The sequence below is a fragment of the Chionomys nivalis genome, chromosome X (genome assembly GCF_950005125.1).
Source record: "Chionomys nivalis chromosome X, mChiNiv1.1, whole genome shotgun sequence".
NCBI classification, from domain to species: domain Eukaryota; kingdom Metazoa; phylum Chordata; class Mammalia; order Rodentia; family Cricetidae; genus Chionomys; species Chionomys nivalis.
In genome coordinates, this window is record NC_080112.1 from 75,283,756 (window position 1) to 75,306,615 (window position 22,860).

At 39.2% G+C, this 22,860-nt stretch overlaps 1 protein-coding gene across 13 annotated transcripts in view; it reads right to left on the bottom strand.

Annotated features, from left to right (window-relative positions):
• Positions 1-22,860, bottom strand: part of Atrx (ATRX chromatin remodeler) — a 157,947-nt gene that overhangs the window by 108,520 nt on the left and 26,567 nt on the right. For 8 of the 13 annotated variants that reach the window (XM_057759000.1, XM_057758995.1, XM_057758993.1 and 5 more), the window contains one exon: positions 8,314-8,426. The exons of 2 other annotated variants lie outside the window; for them this stretch is intronic. In XM_057759000.1, coding sequence (XP_057614983.1) covers positions 8,314-8,426 — 113 coding nt within the window. Of the gene's footprint in view, positions 1-8,313; positions 8,427-22,517; positions 22,715-22,860 lie in introns of all 13 variants that reach the window. 3 more of the 13 variants (XM_057758998.1, XM_057758997.1, XM_057759002.1) reach the window with 3 other exon arrangements.

Below are 22,860 nucleotides of genomic sequence, written 5' to 3' on the forward strand. Positions count from 1 at the left end.
AGGCCATAATTACCCTAATACCAAATCAAAGTAAGATAATCACAAAAGAGGAAACTACAGATTATTATTTCTTCTGAAAACTCCACACAAGAAGAAAAACTACAGGACTGGGGAATGTGACTCGATGGTAGGCACATAAGAGTATTTGACTCACAGGAAAAAAAAAAGCCCTGGGTTCTTTCCCCAGTACCCCATAAACCGGACATGGAGGTACATGTCTGAAATCCTAGCACTGAAAATGGAGAGAGAGGCAAGGGGACCTGGGGTGGTAACACACGCCTTTAATAGCAGCACCTGGGAGACAAAGGAGGATCTCCATTGAGTTCAAGGTCAGCAGGGTCTGTATAGTAAGACAGTCTTAAGTAGAGTATCCCAAAGAATCTATAAAAATACAAGAAAAAATTACTATAACTAATAACTAATTTCAAGAGCACAGGACACAAATTTGACATAGAAATGTCAAAAGAGAGCCGGGTGGTGGTGGAGCACATCTTTAATCCCAGCACTTGGGAGGCAGAGGCAGGCAGATCTCTGTGAGTTCGAGACCAGCCTGGTCTACAGAGCTAGTTCCAGGACAGGCTCCAAAACCACAGAGAAACCCTGTCTCGAAAAACAAAACAAAACAAAAAGAAAAAAAAAAAAAGAAATGTCAAAAGAGTTCCTAAAGAGTTCAAAACAAGATTTTTATATGTAAACTAAGCAGAAAATGTCATACTTGAAAGACTAGAGGTTCAAGCACTAGCCTGTGCAACACAGTCAGATGCCCCACTTTACCATCTGGGGGGAGGGGTAGAGAGATGGCTCAGCAGTTAAACACATTAGTTGCTTTTCAAGAGAACCTGAGTTCAAGTCCCAGCACCCACACGGTGATTTCACAACCATCTATATCTCCAGTTCCAGGAAACCTGATACTCTCTATGGGCACCAGACGTGCAAGTGAGACACATGCATGCATGCATACAAAACACTCCCATTTAAAAAAAGAATTAAATCTAATTTAAAAAAAATTAAAACCCTGATGTGTTTAGGTAAAAATACAACAAAAATACTTATAATATTAGTATTCTGATAACAGAAAAGCACGAGGCTAAGAATGTATACAGTTGTCTATTAATTAAACATTCCTAGTCTTTGTTTTTTTAAAGAGTCTCCCTATGCAGCCATCCTCTTTCCTCATCCAGTGGAAAATGGAGACAAGTTCAGGGTTATCCTCCACCACACAGGAAGTTCGAGCCTGGGCTACAAGATATCCATTCTCAAAAATAATAACAAACAAACAAAAAGAACTTTCTGCCTCTGCATCCCAAGAGCCTTTGATTTTACCACCCACCATTCCCAGCTGGCTATCCTCTGGCATTGCCACTGCTACCCTCACCCTCCCAGGCTGGGTCTTGAATCCAAAGCAAGCACTCTACCCCTAAGCAATACTGCCAACCTAACATTTTTATTCATTAAATGAATAACTGTCCAGTTTTATAGTTACCTTTTGAAGAAAAAAATGATGATCAGTTTTGAATATTCATTACAGGATGAATTATTACTATTAATCTATCATCAAATTCACCACCACTCTCTCTAATGTTCTGTCAAATATTATTTGGTTATTCATAAATTCTTTAGCTGCAGAATTTCAAATTGGTTTTTTTTCTTACAGTTTTTCTCTTATTGGACTTCCTCATAGGTCTGTTCCTAATTATGCCTGCCTTTTGATATTTGAACATAGTTACAATACTTGTCTACTCATTTCAACACCTAAGTTTCTAGAGATCCTCTTTGCCTTTCATGAATGAGTGACATTTCCTCTTTTGGTCTATCTAGCATCTTAAATTGGATATTGGACACTGTGAAATAGTCAAGCTACGTCTGTTATGTTCCTGAAAAGAGCTGCTAACTGTGTGACTGCAGACAGTTAAGGCACCTGAAATCAAAACCTACCCTATACAAAGAAGACAGCCAAGTTTTTGTCCTATCCTTTCACAGCTCACCCCATCTGCTGAGAATCCAGCATACACTTAGGCAATTCAGTCAGAAGACTACATGGGTAGGTCTTTTTTTTTTTTTTTTTTTTTTTTTTTTTTTCCTGCTCGAGGGTTTTATTTTCTGCAAAAATTAGAGCTCCCATTTGGTAGCTCTAACCAAGATGAGATCTCCTAGCTCACTTTATAACTACTTATACAGTGCCCAAAGGTTTTCCCTTGACACTGCATCCAATTAGACCACCAGATTTTAGTTAAGTCTTAACAGCTACAAAAGGTAACTGGAAGGAACATTTCCTGAGGCAAAGAGGCTTTATTTTAACAAACGGAGATTTCAGCCAGTGTCATTTCCTTCTTCTAGGCTCTGCCTTTCCTTCCATTATCTCCCACTACTTATCTAACTCCTTATTTGTACTGCCCACAGCACATATAATATTGGATATTTGTGAAAAATATGATTCGTTCAACTGAAGCCACACTCTGCCCTGCCACTAGAAGTAGACACTTAATGTGCCCAACTAATGAACACAGGACTCTGGCAATAAACTTCATTCTAAAAACAAGAAATTAGCTGGGCAGTGTAATTTAAGTCTGTAAGTAGGGACCCTCCACCCCATCAACAAAATATATCAATTAAATCAATAGAGTTGAGCATGGTGGTTCATGACTATAATTACAGCATTTAAGAAACTGAAGTAGATAGGCTGGAGAAATGGCTCAGAGTTTAAGATCACTGTCTTCTCTTCCAGAGGTCCCAAGTTCAATTCCCAGCAACCACATGGTGGCACACAACCATCTATAATGAGATCTGGTGCCCTCTTCTGACCTTCAGGCATACATGCAGGCAGAACACTATACATGATAAATAAATAAATCTTTTTAAAAAAACTGAAGTAGAAGACTGCTTACCAGTTCAAAAACCAGCCTGGGCTAGGGGAGAACTTGTCTTGGTAAAAATCTAGAGCAGTGGTACATGCCTTTAATCCCCACACTCTTTAGGTAGGGGGAGAAAGACCTCTTTAGCTCAAGGCCAGCCTGGTCTACACAGTGAGTTCGTTGAATAACAAGGATTATCTAGAGACATTTTACTTTAAAAACAAAACTGAATGGATGGATAATTTCAAACAAATACTAAACTTAAATTACATTTCTCTTCTGTTATTAACAACTACAAAGAACTTTTAAGTACAAAGAGGACTAGGCAAATGACTATAAAAATTGAAGATGATAGGAGCCCAATTTCTTTATTTTAGAGAAAAAAAAGCTCTAAATACAAAAAAAAGAAGGCTGCAGAAGTGTGGTCTGAAATTACAAATGCTGACATCAACTCCTAAACATTTAACACATTTGCACTAGCTTTCCTAAAAAAGCAAGCAAGGTCTTCCTGGGGACAATGAGCACACCAGGCACACTAATATCTGTTGTTAGCCTTAAACATGTTGTGGAGACAAAAACAAGGAAGGATCCAGTACTTGTTTTAAAGAAAAAGTCAATGGATGGTGGCACACTCCTTTAATTCCAGCACTCAGGAGGCAGAGGCAGGCAGATCTCTGTGAGTTCGAGGCCTGTCTAGTCTACAGCCTGAGTTTCAGGACAGCTAGAGAGAAACCCTGCCTAGAACAACCAAATCAAACCAAACAAAACCAAACAAAAAAATCAAACAAGCAAACAAAAAAAGTCAATGTAAGCATCCAGAGAGCATGAAATTTGTAAAATTCAAGTGTCAAGAAAAAATGAGGATTGGTAACATAGCTCAGAAGATAAAGGCTCTTGCTGTCAAGCCTGACAACCTAAGTTCAATCCCTGGGATTCCATGTAGTTAGAGGAGAAAACTGACTCCTGCAGGTTGTTCTCTGATCTTGACAGGTATGCTTTGGCACATAAGTGTATGCACACTCATGTACATACATATATGAAAAACTATCTAAACATAACACAAAGTTTTAAAATAAATGAGTCATAATATTCATAGGAAACAGCATTCGTATATATTAATAAATGCATAGAGGATAAATCATAAAGCCTTCCCTTAGTAACATTGTAACTGATAATGCAGCAATAAATTATCAGGCAACGAACAGACCTTGGGATACACAGACTTTCTAGGAATCGTCAACAAGATTCCACAACCTCAGTTACCTGAATCTGTGATTATTGCTCCACTCCCACAACTGTGTTTGTAAGTTGGTACATACAGTCTGGTGCGGGAGAATTGTCTGTATTCTGTCAATCATGTTTTAAATAAACACTGATTGGCTAGGCAGGAAGTATAGGTGGGAAAAACAGACAGGAAGTAGAAATGATACAATGAGAACAGGAGAATTCTGGGAAGGAGGAAGTTGATTTTTCCACTCCTGCCCCGATCACAGAAGCAGCAGGATGTGATCTGCCCCACTGAAAAAGGTACTGAGCCACATGGCTAACATAGATCAGAAAAATAGGTTAATCAAGATGTGAGAGTTAGCCAGTGAGAGGCCAGAGCTAATGGGCCAATCAGCTTATAATTTATGGAGACCTATGTGTGATTTTCTTTGGGGCTAAACAGTTGTGGGGGTCCCAGGCAGGACAAAAACCCCAACAACAAACAGAACCCTCAATGTTACACAGTCAACCTTAAAACTGAGAGTATTCAGGAAAAAGTGAGAAGTGTAACTTAATCTAATCATGTGATACCTTAGAAACAGAAAATAATAGATGAGGAGGGAATGGTAGCACATACCCTGAGTTCTGGGCCAATCTGGTCTACATAGCAGGTTCTAGGCCAGCAAGGGTTATATGATGAGAGCCTGCCCTGTTACAAATCTAAAGAGCAAGAGAATCAACAAGTAAGTAAGAAAGATGTGCTGTGCTAGTCTTGCCAAAAGAAGGGGCAAAGGCACTGCAGACAGGTGAAATGAGCTTAGAGAAAAGACCCTGGCCAACAGGCAGTTAAAAATTGGGTGACTCACTTATGACCCTGGGGAATTGAATTCGGCCAAAGCTTTAAAGGACTTGGGAATAGAACCTTTCACGGAGCTGCCATAAATGTGCTACTGACACTTTGACTTTGCGTTCTGGTATCCCAAGAAAAGCTAAGCAAAGTTCACCAGATTCCTAACCTACAGGACTGTGAGATGACAAACTAACATAATCACTTGGAATAGAAAACACATTAAGCTAAATTTTGATGGCAGAATAGTCTCAAAATCTTCCAGATCTCATTATTAGTTATAAAAGAATAAATCCTAACTTTCTAGTAATCAACCAAGCACAAATATAACCAATATAACAAAATAGCTTAATCATCAATAAAGGGACAAATGAAACCACATGTTTTGTGATAAAACTTACAGAAGCATATTCTCCTGGTTAGATTTTTTTTTTGCCAACTTGACACAAGCCATAGTCACCTGGGAAGCTGACTATACTATTACTGCTATTCCTTTAGAAGTAATAACATTTTTCTTCTGGAAAGATTACAGGACTTGTTAGATTTTTGCTCATTAAAAATTATGATTGTGGGTTGATGGCCCATGCCTTTAGTCTCAACACTCAAGAGGCAGATGGTCTAAGCCAGTCTAGTCTACATAGGAAGCATCAGACCAGCCACAGTTACAAAATGAGATCCTGTCTCATAAACACATACGGGGGGTGGGGGGGGGCAACACATGCCTTTTCTGGAGGAGAAGCAGGCAGATCTCTGGGAATTTGAGGCAAGTCTACCTCAGTCTCCAGAGCTACTTCCATGACAGTCAAAGCTATACAAAGAAACCCTGCCTCAAAAAACCAGGGGAAAAGACTATGTTTAAAACATCTGATAAAAACTAGCTATAGTTTTTCTTTTTAAAAAATTGTTTGTGGGGTGGGGATGGAGTCCATGGGTAGGTACGTATGCCATGGAACACATACACATGAAGGTCAGAGGGAAACTCTGGGGAACTGGTTCTCTCCATCCAACTCTGCATGAGTTCCAAGGATCAAACTTGGATTGTCAGGCTTTCACAGCAATAACTTTTATTCATTTAGCAATCTGGCTGGCCCTAGTGTAGGCCTTCTTGTGTTTCTGTGAATCCTATCAGAACTTCTTCAATCTGTGCTTGATATTCTAAGATTTTAGAAAATGCTTAGTCAGTGACTTATGACATTCTAACTGCATATATAGTTGAACTTTTCACGATGATTTTGTTATTATCTATGTTATATATAGGTATATACATGAATGAGGTTTTGTTTGTTTGTTTTGATTTTTTGAGACAGGATTTCTCTGTGGCTTTTAGAGCCTGTCCTGGAACTCACTCTGTACACCAGGGTGGCCTGAACTCACAGAGATCCACATGTCTCTGCCTCCTGAGGGCTGGGATTAAAAGTGTGAGCCACCACCACCCAGCCATGAATGAGTTTTTGTGTTGTGCGTGCTGCATATGTAGTTACCTAAATCAGTAATCATGATAGGATATAGGGTTTTTTTTTTTTTTTTAATTTTATGTGCATTGGTATTTTGCCGGCATCCATGTCTGTTTGAGGGTGTCAGAACCCCTGGAGTCAGAATTATAGGCAGTGGTGAGCTGTCATGTGGGTGCTGGGAATTGAACCAAGGTGCTTCACAACAGCAGCCAGTGTTCCCAACTGCTGAGCCATCTCGCCAGCAATGGATTTAGGCTATTTCTAAAGACGTTTAGTATGGTAACTTCAACATTCAAGAGGCTTAGGCAGGGGGCTGGAGAGATGGCTCAGTGGTTGAGAGCATTGCCTGCTCTTCCAAAGGTCCTGAGTTCAATTCCCAGCAACCACATGGTGGCTCACAACCATCTGTAATGGGGTCTGGTGCCCTCTTCTGGCCTGCAGGCATACATACAGATAGAATATTGTATACATAACAAATAAATAAATAAATATTTAAAAAAAGAAAAAAAAGAGGCTTAGGCAGGGTGATCTCAAGTTCAAAGACAGCCTGGGATAGATAGCAATATCCTACCTCTAAAATATTTCTTAAAAAGAGTAAAGTAGTAATAAGAACAAATTCCAACTTGTTTTCTAAAAATATATTTACCAAATCCATTTCAGTGTTTTGTTGTTGTTGTTTTATAAAAAATAAAAAAGATGAGTCTGAAAGTAGCCAGGTTTGACTGAAAGTTACTATGTAACATTGTGGAATATTAATTTAAGATGTGTTACATTAATGCTTTGGGACATTTATTTAATGATGCAAAGACGTATTGTATTCTTTTCTATGCGCTTGTTTAACTTTGTGAAACTGTGTTACTTTGCCTGTCTAATACATCTGATTGGTCTAATAAAGAGCTGAACAGCCCATAGCAAGGCAGGAGAAAGGGTAGGTGGGCCTGACAGACAGAGAGAATAAATAAAAGGGGAAATCTGGGAAAAGAGGATCAAGGAGCAAGATAAGGAGAAGGATTCTGGGGACCAGGGACCAGCCACCCAGTTACACAGCAAATCACAGAGAAGAAGTAAATAAAGGTATATAGGATAAAGATAAAAGCCCAGCAGCAAAAACTATATGGGATAATTTAAGTTAAAAGAAGCCTCGATGTATTTATTTGGGAGCTGAGAGGCAGGCCCCCCCAAATGAGCAAAGAGACAAGAGTAAAAACAAGCAACTACAGTGTAATCCATGCTGGCCTTCAACTCGGAACCATCCTCCTGTAACAGCCTACTTGCCTACTGAGTACTGACATTTTATGTATGAAACACCATTCCAAACTTCACTGAGTAGAATTATTAAATAAACAACTTAACAATTTAAATTCTAAAACACACGTAACCAGTGGAATAAAATATTTCTGTACTTCATCAGGGATACAGTTGTATAGCACCTGAAACCTATACTGCTCATATCTCTGCTAATACTTATCTACTCATTACCTCCTTTACCAGAAACTTCCATTAGACAGAAAACAGAATTAAGTGTTTCACTCTATGCATCATCAGTTTACACATTTACACTTTTCCTTCCAAAATTAAAATTATACAGCAGATACTAGCAAACATACCCAATAAGGACTTCTACAAATTAAGTAGCTACTCCATACTAAAATAAATAAATGACAACTAGAGAGGTGACTTAGCAATTAAAAATGCTTACTATTCTTGCAGAGGACCAAGATTCGGTTCCCAGCACCCTCACCAAGCGGCTCACAACCACCTACAATGCCAGTTCTAGGGAATCTGAAATTGTAATACAGAGGAATCCAGGCCTCTGCAGACACCTGCACACATATCGCAGACATAAACTCATGCAACCTCACACACATCATAGACATAACTAAAAATATAAGAAAATACTTATAATAAATGAATAGAAGTAAATTAAAAGGGACTGCATACAGCAAAGGTTTACCTGTGCTTTGGTTCATAACAACTCGTGGCGAAGAACACGTTTCCTCAGATTCTTCTGATGAATGTGCTAGGAAGTCATGAAGCTTCTGCACCAATGTATTCAACTTGCTTTCACTATCAAAACAAAAATTTTAACAATGCCCTTATAATAAACATAAATCTTTAACAAACAGTGAAGTTTATCCTATAGTCTTATAAGAATATACATACTCAAAGTCAAAATTAAGGCAATGAATTTTATTTTGCTGAAGATATAAAAATATAATTAACAGCCAGGCGTTGGTGGCACGTGCCTTTAATCCCAGCACTCAGGAGGCAGAGGCAGGCAGATCTCTCTGAGTTCTAGGCCAGCCTGGTCTACAGAGTGTGTTCCAGGACAGCCAGGGCAACACAGAAAAACCCTGTCTAGAAATCAAACAAACAAACAAAAAATAACACAATCTACCCATACAATTATGAACAGGCTAAAAAATATCACTTAAGAGAAATGCTGATACTATTCACTAAACATTTCTAGAATATTAACATCTTTCAATATGCTGAATATGGTATCTATAAGTTACATTTTAAGATAACACCAAGTAAAGCTTATCACACATACTGGGAATAGAAATCGGCATCAAAACTATTTACTTTGTACAAGGCTCCAAGCTTAATTCCCAGCACTTCCAAAAATAGCAAAGAACAAAAACATATCACCTAATTTTTTTTAAGAAAATGCAATCTTACAACCATGAATGAGTTTCAAAAGAAAAACTGCAGCAATAAAAAGCAAGAGATACTCATGTTTAAATTTTATGCATCTTTAGCTGGACATGGTGCACACCTTTGATCACAGCACTCAGAAGGCAGAAGCAAGCAGATCTCCGAGTTAGAGGCTAGCCTGGTCTACAAAGAATGTCCCAGGATATCCAGAACTACACTGAAAAATCCTGTCTGAAAAAACAAACAAAATTTTATCTACCTTTATTTCACAATGGCTAGCTGGCCCTTGTATATATCTTCTCATTACCATTAATAACTTAAGTAACTCTTTTCTTATACATAAACTATATCTGAAAAGGCCTCTGAAACCAAAACAATGGTAGATCACCTTCTCAAGAAAGCTTAAACACACCAACATGCAAAATATGTAACATTTTTCTTCCTTTACACAAGAAAATCAGTAATTTATCAAGTATATTTACTCCTTGCCTTGACTGATTTGTTTTTAATTATTCTATCATCTGCCTGGCATAGAACAGTTGTATAAAGACTGATGGTAAAATGAAAAAGATTATAGAACAGGACTTGAAAGAATGAAGACTTTTAAGAGATCAATAACAGAATCATTATTTACAGCATAAACTGTTAAGTTGTTTAATGACTGAATAGGGTTGCCTTACATGGTGGCAAACACCTTTAATCCCACACTCCAGAGGCAAGCAGATCTCTAAGACAAGGCTATTCTGGTCTACAGAGCGAGTTCCAGGACAGCCAGAGCTACACAGAGAAAACCTGACTCAAACAAATGAGAGAAATAAACTGATAAGGAATTCAAAGCTTAAGCATTTAATCCTTTCTTTTAAAAGATGAAGATCTTTCAAGACTGGAAAGATGACTCAGCAATGAAAATCACTTGTGCAATCATGAGGAACAGAATCCATATCCCAGCATCCACGTTAACAAGCAATTGTCGCCCAAAGGAAGCCAGAAACAGAAAGATCCATGGGGTTTGCTAGCATCTAGTCTAGAAAACACAAGTTCCAGGTTCAGAGAAATCCTGCCTCAACAGAATAGAAAAGGATAGCAATAACCTTTTCTAGCCAGTGTGCACACAGACATGAACATCAGACAAATAAATATACAATCACAACACACAAATAAATCATTTTAAAGGAAGATTTTATTTATTTATTTATTTTTTTTTTTTTTTTTTTTTTTTTTTTTTTTTTTTTTTTTTTTTTTTTGGTTTTTCGAGACAGGGTTTCTCTGTGGCTTTGGAGCCTGTCCTGGAACTAGCTCTTGTAGACCAGGCTGGTCTCGAACTCACAGAGATCCACCTGCCTCTGCCTCCCAAGTGCTGGGATTAAAGGCGTGCGCCACCACCGCCCGGCAAAAGGAAGATTTTATAAGCTTAAAAGCAAGACAGAAAATAAACAAATATTGACTACATCAAACTTCAAAACAATTGTGTCAAAGGATACCATCAAGAAAATAGAAAAACTAAAAGCAGAAATTAATGAAATGTGAAGAGGCTAAAGAAATGGTACATACTGCTTTTTCAGAGGACAAAGTTCAGCTATCAACACCCACATTAGACAACAAAACTGCCTCTAAATCCCACACTCGTGTACAAAGACAAACATACACACATACATTAAAAGGGGGCTGGAGGAACAATTCCGTCTTTAAGGGCACTGGCTGTTCTTGCAGAATGCCTGGACTCAATTCCCAGCATTCACATCATGACCATCAGTAACTCCAGTTTCAGGAAATCTGATGCCCTCTCCTGGCTTCTGTAGGCACCATGGAAGCATGTGATGCATATACATACATACATGCAAATACTCACACATAAAATAAAAACTGTAAATAAGCACCCATCTTTAAAAAGGAATTAATGAAATGGGAGACTAAAAGACAAAGAACCATGAAATAAAGAGTTTGGGTGAAGGGGTTTTACTCAAGCTTGCAGAATACTTGCCTAGCACACACAAATTCCTCGGTTTGATCCCCAGCACCAGATAAACTAGGAATGGTGACATGTGCCTATAATCCCATTCCTCTGATGCTAGAGGAAAGAGTACCAGAAATTTAAGATCATCCTTAGCTGCATAGTAGTATGAAGCAAGCCTGGGATACTGAGATCCTGCCTCAAAAAATTAATTAAAAAATAATAAAAAGTTGAGACTGGAACTCAACTTTTGACCTGCCTATAGAATCAACTGGGGTAAGGGTGGTGCATAGATCGTGAGAGTGGCCATACCATAAAAGTGAACCCACGCCTGACAGGTCTGAAATGCCAAGACCCAATAGCTAAACGACCCAAAGACCTAGGAAAGAATCAAACACAATTGGGGGAAGAAAATATGTCAACATAATGACACCTAACGATATTATGCTATACTCATAGATGGGTGCCTTGTCCAATTGCCATCATAGATGCTTCATTCGGTAACTGATGGAAACAGAGACCAACAACAGCCAAGCACTGGACCAAGTTCAGAGAATCCTGCTAAAGAGGTTTATACAAATGGGGGGGGGGGGGTGTCAAGGGAATCACAGGGAAACCCACAGAAACAACTAACCTGGGCTCAAAGGAACCCACAGAGTCTGGACCGACAGCTAGGGAGCTTGAAAGGAACCAAACTAGGCCCTCTACATATGTGTGACAGTTGTGTGGCTTGGTCTACTTATGGGACTCCTAGCAGTGGGCTGTCCCTAACACTTTGGTTGGCTTTTGGGAGCCTATTCCTCATTCTGGGTTGCCTTGCCCAGCCTTAATGAAAAGGAGGAGCTTATTCCTACTGCAACTTGATATGCCATGGTTTGTTGATATCCATGGGAGGCCTATCTCTTTTTGAACAGAAACTGAGGAAAGAATTGGGGGAGGGGAGAGGGGAGAGAATAGGAGGAAGGAGGGGAAACTGCAGTCTGGATATAAAATAAATAAATAAATGTAGTTAATTTAAAAAGGAAAAAAAGTTGAGGCTGGAAAAATGGCTTGGTGATAAAAGAGCATTGACTTCTCTCCCAGAGGACCCAAGTTCAATCCTCAAGCTCCAAGGGATCCTTCATCTTCTTCCAGCCTCCCCAGACACCAAGCACATATGTGATACACAAACATATATGCAGACAAATTGCAAATATACATAAACACATAAAAAAGGACACCAGAAATGATTCCTTGAAAGGATAAAATCAATAAACCCATGGACAAACTAAACAAAATACTGAAATTAGGAAGGAAGTTGAGAGGATGCTTAAGAAACATTTTAGAAATTTACATCCCAAGTAGATGGGAAACCTAGAAGTAATGGATAGATTCCTAGACACATACAGCTACCAAAATTAAATCAAGGAAACACAACTTAAATGGCAAGTGAGATTGAAGCAGTTAACAGTCTCAAAAAATAAAAGCCTAGGCATGACCAGAAAGATTTACTGGTAAATACTACCAGACTTCTAAAGTAAAGCTAACATTGATGCGTCTCAAACTATTCCATAAAAGTAGAAAGGCAAGAGGCAAGCAAGATGATTCAATAAATAGGCAAAGGGAGGGACTTGTGGTAAAGAAGAACCCACATGGCTGAAGAGAACCAATTTTCAAAAAGTGTTCTTTAAACTCCATACATACTAAGGTACACCAATGAGGGCACAAAAGGGGGGGGGTGTGGAGAGGGCACTCACTAGATGAATATTTTTATTTTTTATTATTGCTTTAGTATTTTATATGGATGGGTATTTTTTTCCTGTACATATGTCTGTGCATGTATGTGCCCAGTGGCCACAGAGGCCAGAAGAGGACATTGGATCCCCAGGAACTGTAGTTGCATATGGTTGTGACCTAGCATGTAGGGAAATGGAAGCCAGGCCCTCTACAAGCCATCAGTGCTGTTTACGACCCAAATGTATTTTTAAAACCCCATTCTGGGACAGAAAGATGGTAAAGGTGTTTGCCACAAGCCTGAGGACCTGAGATCATCCCCAGAAGAGAAATGGCCCCTAAAAGTTGTCCTAGCCTCCATCTATGCTCTATGGTGCACACACAGAAATAAGTAAATGAGCAAACAGTAAGTATAAAAATAGGTTGAGAGGCTAAGAAAACAGCTCATGGTTAAAAGTGTCCACTGTTCTTCAAAAGGATCCCAATTCAGACCAAGCACCCACATTAGGCAGCCTTAGAACTCCAGCTCCAGGGTATCTGATACCCTCATCTGGTTTCCTTGGGTACTGACACACATGTGGCATACATTCACACATACACGTAAGGAAATCTATTTTATTTGAAAAACTGGAAAATAACTTTTATATAAAGGCATCGAAAGAAAATGCACAAATGGCAATGCAAATCAAAACCACATAAGAAACCATTTGAGGTCAGGCAGTGGTGCACACTTTTAATCTCAGCACTTAGGAGGCAGAACTCTGTGAATTCCAGGACAGCCAGGGCTACATAGAGAAGCCTGTCTTGGAAAAGAAACAAAAGAAAAGAAACCAAACAACAAAAACAAAAGAAAGCATTGATACTCAATAAAATGGATAAAACAATTTTAAAAAATTCTGGCAATGCTACAGAAAATTAGAATCCAGATGCATTGCCTGTAAATAGAACTGGGGATGCAGCTCAGTTGGTAATGTGCACACCTAGCATGTATGAGGCCCTAGTTTGGATCCTGAGTGCCACACAAATTGGGCAAAGTGCCAGCACTGGAGAGGTATAAGCAGAAGGATAAGGAATGCTATGAGACCTCATCTCCAAAAACAAAACGTAATACAAAATTGTTACAGGCACTGTGGGAAAAACTGGCCTGTTTTATATATATATATACACACACACATACATACACATACACATATATACAAGGTCCTGGGTTTGTTCCCTAACACTGAAAAAAAAATAAAGAGTAACAAAATGAGCCAGAAATCCTATTTCAAGAAATACACCCAAGAGAATAAAACCCACATCCTAATTCATCAAAAACAATTGTAAGCAATTGTTCAAAGCAACAAGATTCATAATTTAAAAAAACAGAAAGTATTCAAATATACATCAACAGATAAATGGATAAACAACATGCAGTTTCATAACAGAATATTACACTCCAACAAACAGAATGAAATACTAATGTATGTTAAAGAATGACTGTTAAAAGTGGCAATGTTAAAGAAGACAGATACAACACAACACATTTTAAGATGAAATTTCTCTATTTATATATCCAAAATGGGCAAGTCCATAGAGACAGAAGTACCAATAGCTAGGGGATGGGAAAAAGGAGAATTAGAAGATAGAGGGAATTCCTGTATCTTTTTATGGTGATAAAAAAAATACGTTAGAGGCTAAAGATACACCTCAGTTGATAGACTGTCTAGTGTGCACAAAACCATCCCTAGGTGTAGATGGAAGTTTCTGTCCCACCCAGTCCCTCAGCCATTCAGTTCTAAATAAACACGCAGAGGCTTATATAAATTATAAACTGTAGTATTAGCTCAGGCTTATTATTAACTAGCTCTTACAACTTAAGTTAACCCATCATTCTTGTCTGTGTTAGCCACGTGGCTTGCTACCTTTTCTCAGTAAGGCATTCTCATCTTGCTTCCCCTGTGTCTGAAATGGTGACTGACTCTGCCTTTCCTCTTCCCAGAATTCACCTAGTCTGGTTGCCCTGTATATACTTCCTGCTTGGCTACTGGTCAATCAGCATTTTATTAAACCAATATGAGTGACAAATCTTTATGGTGTACAAGAGCATTATCTCACAGCACCTAGTACCACATAAGACCATAAAACTGGATATGGTAGTACACTCAGAAGCAAGACCAATGTCATTCTTGGTTACATGGTGAGTTTAAGACCAGGCTGGGATACATGAGACCATGTGCCCCAAAATAATAAATTCCTAGAGCTAGATTGCAAAGCAATGAGTTTATTCAAACACTTAATGTTTTTAATTTTCAAGTAATTAAGAAATAAAAACATGTATACATTCCAAAAAAATCCACAACCAAAACTTAAGGTGCAAACTAGCATGAAAATTTACATAAAAAATAAACATTTGGGCTGGAGAGATGGCTCAGCATTGGCTGCTCTTCCAGAGGTCCTGAGTTCAATTCTCAGCAACCATGTGATGGTACATAACCATCTACAGTGGAACTGATGCCCTCTTCTGGAATAAAGACATACAAGCACATAGAGCACTCATACATAAATAAATACTCTTTTTTTGGTGGGTTTTTTTTTTTTTTTTTGAGGTAGGGTTTCTCTGTGTATCTCTCTCTAGCTGCCTGGAACTCACTCTGTAAACCAGGCTGGCCTTGAATTCACAGCAATCCACCCCCCTCTGCCTGAGTATTGGGATTAAAGGTGTGTACCACCACCACCTGGCTATAAAGAAATCTTCTTTAAAAAATAAACATTTAAGTAGCAGGCCCAAAAACCACAAATGAACTTTTGGGTCTCTCTGCATAGCCCTGGCTGTACTCTTACTCACTCTGTAGACCAGGTTGGCCTTGAACAAGAGATCTGCCTGCCTCTGTCTTCTGAATGCGAGGATTAAAGGAGTGAGCTACCACCACCTGGCTAAAGGAGTATTTCTTTTTTATAATGTATACAGGTGCTTTTTCTGCAAATATGCCTGCAAGCTAGAAGGCAAGATCAGATTGTTAGCTGTCATGTGGGTACTGGGAATTGAACTCAGGACCTTTAGAAGAGTAGTCAATGCTTTTAACTTCTGAGTCATCTCTCCAACCCCTAAAAGAGTATTCTTATTTGACCTCTTCATCACATGTTCTATATAACGTTTAAAATATCAATGTTTACATAAAACAAAACCTGCCTTTCTGCTGTTTACTATAAATTAGCCAAACACACCATGATCATAACAAAATTAAAGTGATAGGATTGTGGGTTTAAGACTAGATGCTCAAGGAGATTTTTCAGAGATTTGGATCAGTGCCTGTCCTATTTCATACTATAACCACATGATCACATTCATGAAGCTTGTAATCAATCACAGCACCAAAATATCCAACCAGGAGAAGCACAGCCTGCTCTCACTGGAATATAGTTGGGGCTGGAGATCTGGGTCAGTGATTTAAAAGTGTGTATCTCTACTTATTTTTTGCAGAGGACTCAAGAATTTAGTTCCTAAAATCCTGCAGGTGGCTCACACATGCTTGTGTTTCTAGGTCCAAGGGATCTGGTAACCCCTTCTGTCCTCTGAGGGCATCTGCATTCTTGTGAACACAGACACATATGTGCATATGCATACACACACACACAAATAAAAATACATCATGGGGAAAAATGTACTCAAGAGTCATAGGTCCACCTAGAAAGACATCAATAATGGAAAAAAAGCCCAAACCTCTTGATTAAAAGTTGGAACTGATTAAAAACAGGACAGAGGCCGGATAAATGACTCAGTCATTAAGGGCACTTACTCATCTTGCCATGGACTGAAATTCAGTTTCCAGTATACATGTGAAGCAACTTATAACCATTCCAATTTCTAGAGATCAAACACTTTCAATCCCAGCACTTGGGAGACAGAAGCGGGTGGATCTCTGAGTAGGAAACCAATCGGATCTAAACAGTTTCAAGCCAGAGAAAGATACAAAGAGACATAAGGGAGACACCCGCAACCTAGTCTATCTCAAGCTAACTTCACTTTTTGTATTTTACTCTTGTCATTGGGATTATTGTGGTGGGATTAAAGGCATGAGCCACTGCCACCCCACTAAAATGGCTTTTGATGAAATCATTCCTAAACTTAATTTTCCAAATAAAAATTCCTACAAATACAGCAACCTCACCATGCAGTCACTTAGAGACAACACTATAGATGCTACACAGTGCACCAACAGAAAGGTTGAATGTGTGATGCATTTAGCGTTGTCAACCTTTTTCCCTTCAAGAATCCTATTTACACATCTCCATTCTTTTTTGCCTGGATTTCCTATAGTACGGAATCAGCTGCGCATATTCTTTCCCACTGTCTCTTTGGGAGAACTCCATTCCTTGTTTTATGGTGTCATGGTCTTCCTGGTATGCAGTTTGTGTCATAGAAAGGTATTAACAGCTTTCGTTTCAAATAAACATGAATAATTATCAAACACTTTATACAGAGGACTAAAACTGAATCTGGCATTTAAGCAATGTGAAACAGTCCTGTAAAGGATGGTGATGTAGTACCATTAACACGTGACAATGTACTTAAGTACCTGCTTTGTGACTTTTTTGGTTGTTTTTTTTTTTTTTTTTTTTTTTTTTTGGTTTTTTGTTTTTTGTTTTTCGAGATAGGGTTTCTCTGTGGTTTTGGAGCCTGTCCTGGAACTAGCTTTTGTAGACCAGGCTGGTCTCGAACTCACAGAGATTCGCCTGCCTCTGCCTCCCGAGTGCTGGAATTAAAGGCGTGTGCCACCACCGCCCAGCTTTTTTTTTTTTTTTTTTTTTTGGTTTGGTTTTTTTGAGGTGGGGTTTCTCTATGTAGCCCTAACTATCATGGAACTAGCTCTGTACCCCAGGCTGATCTCCAACTTAGAGATTTGTTTTCCTAAGCCTCCCAAGTGCTGGGATTAAAGGTATGTGCCACCAAACCCAGCTCTGTATGACTTAACTTCTGCATCTGTTCCCTTACTTTTCTTTGGGGGGGGGGGGTGTCTACTTTCAGAAAGCAACTTTTCCAAGCTCTTACTGTGTTCCTTATTATTAGGAATCAAGAACTAGTAGACTGTTCCAGCATGGAAGCACATGCATTTTAATACTAGCACTTGGAAGGCAGGCAGATCTTATGAGTTCAGGGCCAGCCTGGTCTACAAAGCAAAGCAAGTTCCAAGACAGCCAAAGCTGTCTCGAAAAAAGAAAAGAAAAAGAAAACCAACTCTACATGGTAGGGTTTTTTTTTTTTTTTTGACCTCTGCATATGTGCACTATGTCAGGCACACCCACATCCATAGTAAGAAGTTAAAAAAAAAAAATTAAAAGTAAATGGGGAGGATAACAAGTAATATTTCTCCTTCTACCTGCTTATGTTAAAATGAATACACAACTTTCATTGCTGGGAAAATTTTATTGCCTTCTTTAACTCACCTAATTTTCTTTTAAAAGATCATATATAATTCTGAAACTAAGATAAAAGCAGAAAGCATCATTGAACATATTTCCCCAAATTTTTTTATGATGATCTAATACCTACTACTCGGGAATATACACCAGAAAAGGTGAGCAGATGTGACAATGCAGTACAGTAACACAAGACTGTGATCCTAGCTCTGCAGTCTGAGTCTGGAGCCAACCTGAGCTATATTACAATACCTGTCTCAAACCACCACCGTCACAAAAAAAGGAAATTAATCACATCTACATGTGTTTCTAGTTTCAAGATCATCATGTCTAGATAAAAACAGAGATTTCATTTGTCCATCCCCATAATCTCACTTTAAACATTAACTGACAACCAGCTTTTCACTAATCAAATACATTCATGCCTTACTTTATTTAAAATTCAGTACTCACTGGATTTGGCACAGCTGATCTTACTCGTCAACTTTATTATTGGGTTGAGAAGTGCCTTGAAGATTAGCAAAGCACATTTCTGAGTATGTATGAAGTAAGTGCAAAGAGAGGATTAACAAAGTGAACCATGACTCAGAATGTGCTCAGGCCAGTCCAGATGTTGAAGACCTAAATATAATAAATGGACATTTTAAAATGAGTGCCCCTAGGTGGTGGTGGTACAGGCCTTTGATTCGATCACTTCAGAATTCAAGACTGGCCTGGTCTACCAAGTAAGCTCCAGGACAGCCAGGGTTATACAGAGAATTCCTACACCCAAACAAACAAGTAGTAAATAAATAAGGTGATATTTAAGAAAATAAAATGAAGCCAGAGTGGTGGTGGCACGCCGTTAAACAAAACACTCAGGAAGCAGAGGCAGGCAGATCCCTGTGAGTTCAAGGCCAGCCTGGTCTACAAGAGCTAGTACCAGGACAGGTTCCAAAGCTACAATAGCTAGTTCCAGAACAGGTTCCAAAGCTACAGAGAAACCCTGTGAAGGGGGAAGGGGAGGGGGGAAGGGAGACAGAGGGGGATGGAGGGAGAGGGGAGAGAAAGAGGAGGGAGGGAGGGAGGGAGGGAGGGAGGGAGGGAGGGAGGGAGGGAGGGAGGGAGGGAGGGAAAGAGGGAGGGAAAGAGGGAGGGAAAGAGGGAGGGAAAGAGGGAGGGAAAGAGGGAGGGAAAGAGGGAGGGAAAGAGGGAGGGAGGGAATAAAAGCAAAAGTACTTTCTGCTTCTGGAGCTGCTTTGCTGACGTACACCCTCACCATCCCAACAAATTGAAAACTCTGAAGCCATGAGCCCAAAGAAACTTTTCAATGAAAAGGTCACTAGCATAGAAGTGTTTAAAAAAACTCCTAAGGAATGCCCCATCCAAGTATCATAAAAATATTCTTTTCAAGGCTGTCAAGTACTAACTGTGCAAAAGAGAAAATAAGGTCCAAGCATCTGTCAATTTTTAATTAGATTTATTACATGCCATGCCCAAGGAGATCAAATAAGGGTCACTGATCCCCTGGAACTGGAGTTCTGGACAGTTGTGAGTCACCACGTGGGTACTGGAACTACAACCTGGGCCCTCTGCAAGAGAAACAAGTGCTCCTAAGCACCAAGCCATCACTCCAGGCTGTCTGTAATTTTCAAAAATATATATACTTTATGTGTAAACATTCAGTAGCTCATGAAGATCAGAAGAGGCATCAAAAACTTTGGAACTGGTGTTACAAGCTATAAGCTGCATGTGGGTGCTAGAAAGTGAATCTGTGTCCTCTTAACCACCGAGCCATTTCTCCGGCCACATATATGCCCATCTATAGATTTTATGCTTTAATTTTACTACTAAATAAGGCAAAAGTCCATGTAGATTTTTGCTAAACCACTGAATACCAACCACTGGAAAAACAGCTGTTAAGAGAAAATGGTAGCCAGGCGGTGGTGGCAACATGCCTTTAATCCCAGCACTTAGGTGGCAGAGGCAGGAGGATCTCTTTGAGTTTGAGATCGGTCTGTTCTACAAAGCAGATGCCAAAACTATGAAACAGAGAAACCCTGTCTCAAAAAACCACAAAAGGAAAAAAAAAAAGAGTAAGTGCTTTGTCTGGCAGAATTGGTAGTGACAATGTACACATTTAATTCCAACACTCCAAGATCGAGACCAGCCTAGTCTGCAGAGCTAGTTCCAGGGCAATTAAGACTACAAAGAAATCCGGGGGGCGGGGGTAAATGTTGGAGAACTTTTTAACAAACATGCCAAATTTCAGTAAATTTCAATGTGTATTTTATACATAGTGACCAGATTTAAAAAACAAAAGAATCAGGGCTGGTGAGGTAGCTCAGCAGTTAAGAGCACTGACTGCTCTTCAGAGGTCCTGAGTTCAATTCCCAGCAACAACATGGTGGCTCACAAACATCTATAATAGGATCTGATGCACCCTTCAAGTAAACTGGTGCCTAGCACTCATACATAAAAACACACAAATGAAAATTTTTTAACAAAGATTTTTTTCTAAATGATTTATTTTTATTTTATATGCATTGGTGTTTTTGCCTGCCTGCATGTCTGTGTGAGGGTGTCGGATCCCTTAGAACTGTAACTACAAGACAGTTGTGAGCTGCTGTGTGAATGCCGGGAATTGAATCCTGGTCCTCTGGAAGAACAGCCAGTGCTCTTAACCACTGATCCATCTCTCCAGCTCCCTTAAAAAAGAATCATATTACAGGAAAGTAAGACTCAGAGGGACACTTATTTGCAAAATGTAGTAAGAGAATCATAGTTTCCACTTTTAACTACTAATATAGAATCAAGATGTGCAACTCTAATCAAATCCAATCCTATCATGCATCCTTTAGGGAAACTCAAAGACTTACTAATAAAAGCTAATGAGCAACAGGGCTGGGGATGTAGGTCAGTGTTAGAGTGCATGCCTAACACAAGCAAGGCCCCGGGCTCAATCCACTAAGCTCACAAAAATATTTTCTTAAAGAGCAAAAAACAGTTTATTCTAATAGATAATACTCAAAACTAAATACTTTAAAAGACTAAAGATACAGTAAGGCAAGCACACAGCTGTTTAATACAGCATGCTGTTTCCAAAATGTGTGTGAGTTTTATTTTGTGGTGATGGTGGTGGTAACTGTCATCACCGTTTGAGACAGAGTTGTGTACCCCGGAGTGGTCTCAAACTCAACTGTGTAGGTGAATGCAACCAAGAACCCTGTCCCCACCAACTGAGTTATAGGATTATCAGTGGCACTGCCATGCCTACTTTGTTTCCAATTTTTAATTGTTTTCTATTGTCTTTACTAACACCTTCTTTAAATTCTCAGATTTTTAAATATTTGTTTTATGTATTTCTATTATAGAAACACAAACACACACAAGTGTTTTGTCTAAAATGTACATGCCTGATGCCCAGAGAAGCCAGAAGGTGTTGGATGCCTAGAACTGGAGTTTTAGATGGTAGTAAGCTGCTATGTGTATGCTGAGAACCAAACTTGGGTCCTTTACAAGAACAGGAAAGGAAGTACTCTTAACTTGTGAGCCAGCTCTCCAGACTTTTTGATTTTAATATTTATGAACACATAATAAGTATCTTTTATTTTTCATCCCAAGGCTACTGTGCCTACCACACTATGCAATAAATACAGCAATAACAAGATGAGGTTCTAACAATAAAAAAAAATCATCTAATTCCTGCACTGGGGATGAAACCCAGCTTATGAAGAGCTTATGTGTGATGACGCCCCGCATTCAATCCTCAGCACCACAAAAAGAATAAATTAGAAGCTGGTGGTGATGCACACCTTTAATCCCAGCACTCAGGAGGTAGAGCCAGGCAGATCTCTGTTGAGTTCAAAGCCAGTATAAGCTACACAGAGAAGCCCTGTCTTGAAAAACAACACACAAAACAAAACAAAAAGAACTAGAATCTCTAGGTGTTTGCCTATATGTATGTCTGCACCAGGTGTGTGCCTACTACTGGAAGAGAACATAAGGGGACGTTTGGATTCCCTGGAACTGGGCTATGTGCTGCCATTTAGGAACTTTGTATGCTCTGGCTGACTATTTTGAGCTGGAGCTTGACCTTATGTAACATATTAAGCATGGCCTTTGTCACTGAGAACACTCCAACAATGAGTTAATAATAATAAAAATAAAGATTATCTTTTTGCTCTATCTATTATTATCTACTTCTCTATGTAAAATGTTGCTTTATTTTTGGCACTCTTGTTTTGAAATGCTGGTGGAGCACTTTTCAGTGCTTAGTCTTTTGTGAAGAGTAGGTTCTAATTCATTTGAGGGAGAGTGAAGGGGAAAAACTGGACAAACTGGGAATTATTAGCTTATCTTAGATCTATCAGATCTCAGGTCCAAGGCAAAGCAAGGCACACTCACACACACCACAAAACCCTAGGGACAAGAAAATACAAAGAGCCATTGTTTACCTGTCTCTCTTGGACAAGCTGCTGGAAGCCAAGGACCGATTGAGTGAAGAGTTACAAAACTTCAGGCCTGTGGCAGGGCTGGAGAGATAGCTCAGCAGTCAAGTGTCTTGGCTGTTCTTCCAGAGGACCTGGGTTCAATTCCCAGCAGTCACATGGCAGCTTGAAACTGTAACTCCAGCTCTAGAGAATCTGACACACTCACAAAGATATATATGCAAGCAATGAAAATAAAAGAACCACTGTGGCCTAAGTCTTATAGAACACCTGTATTTTTACTTCCAGGAACCACCCTCAGGATTTTAGAAAGATCTCATTGGAAAGATCTGAAAATTGATCTTTGAAC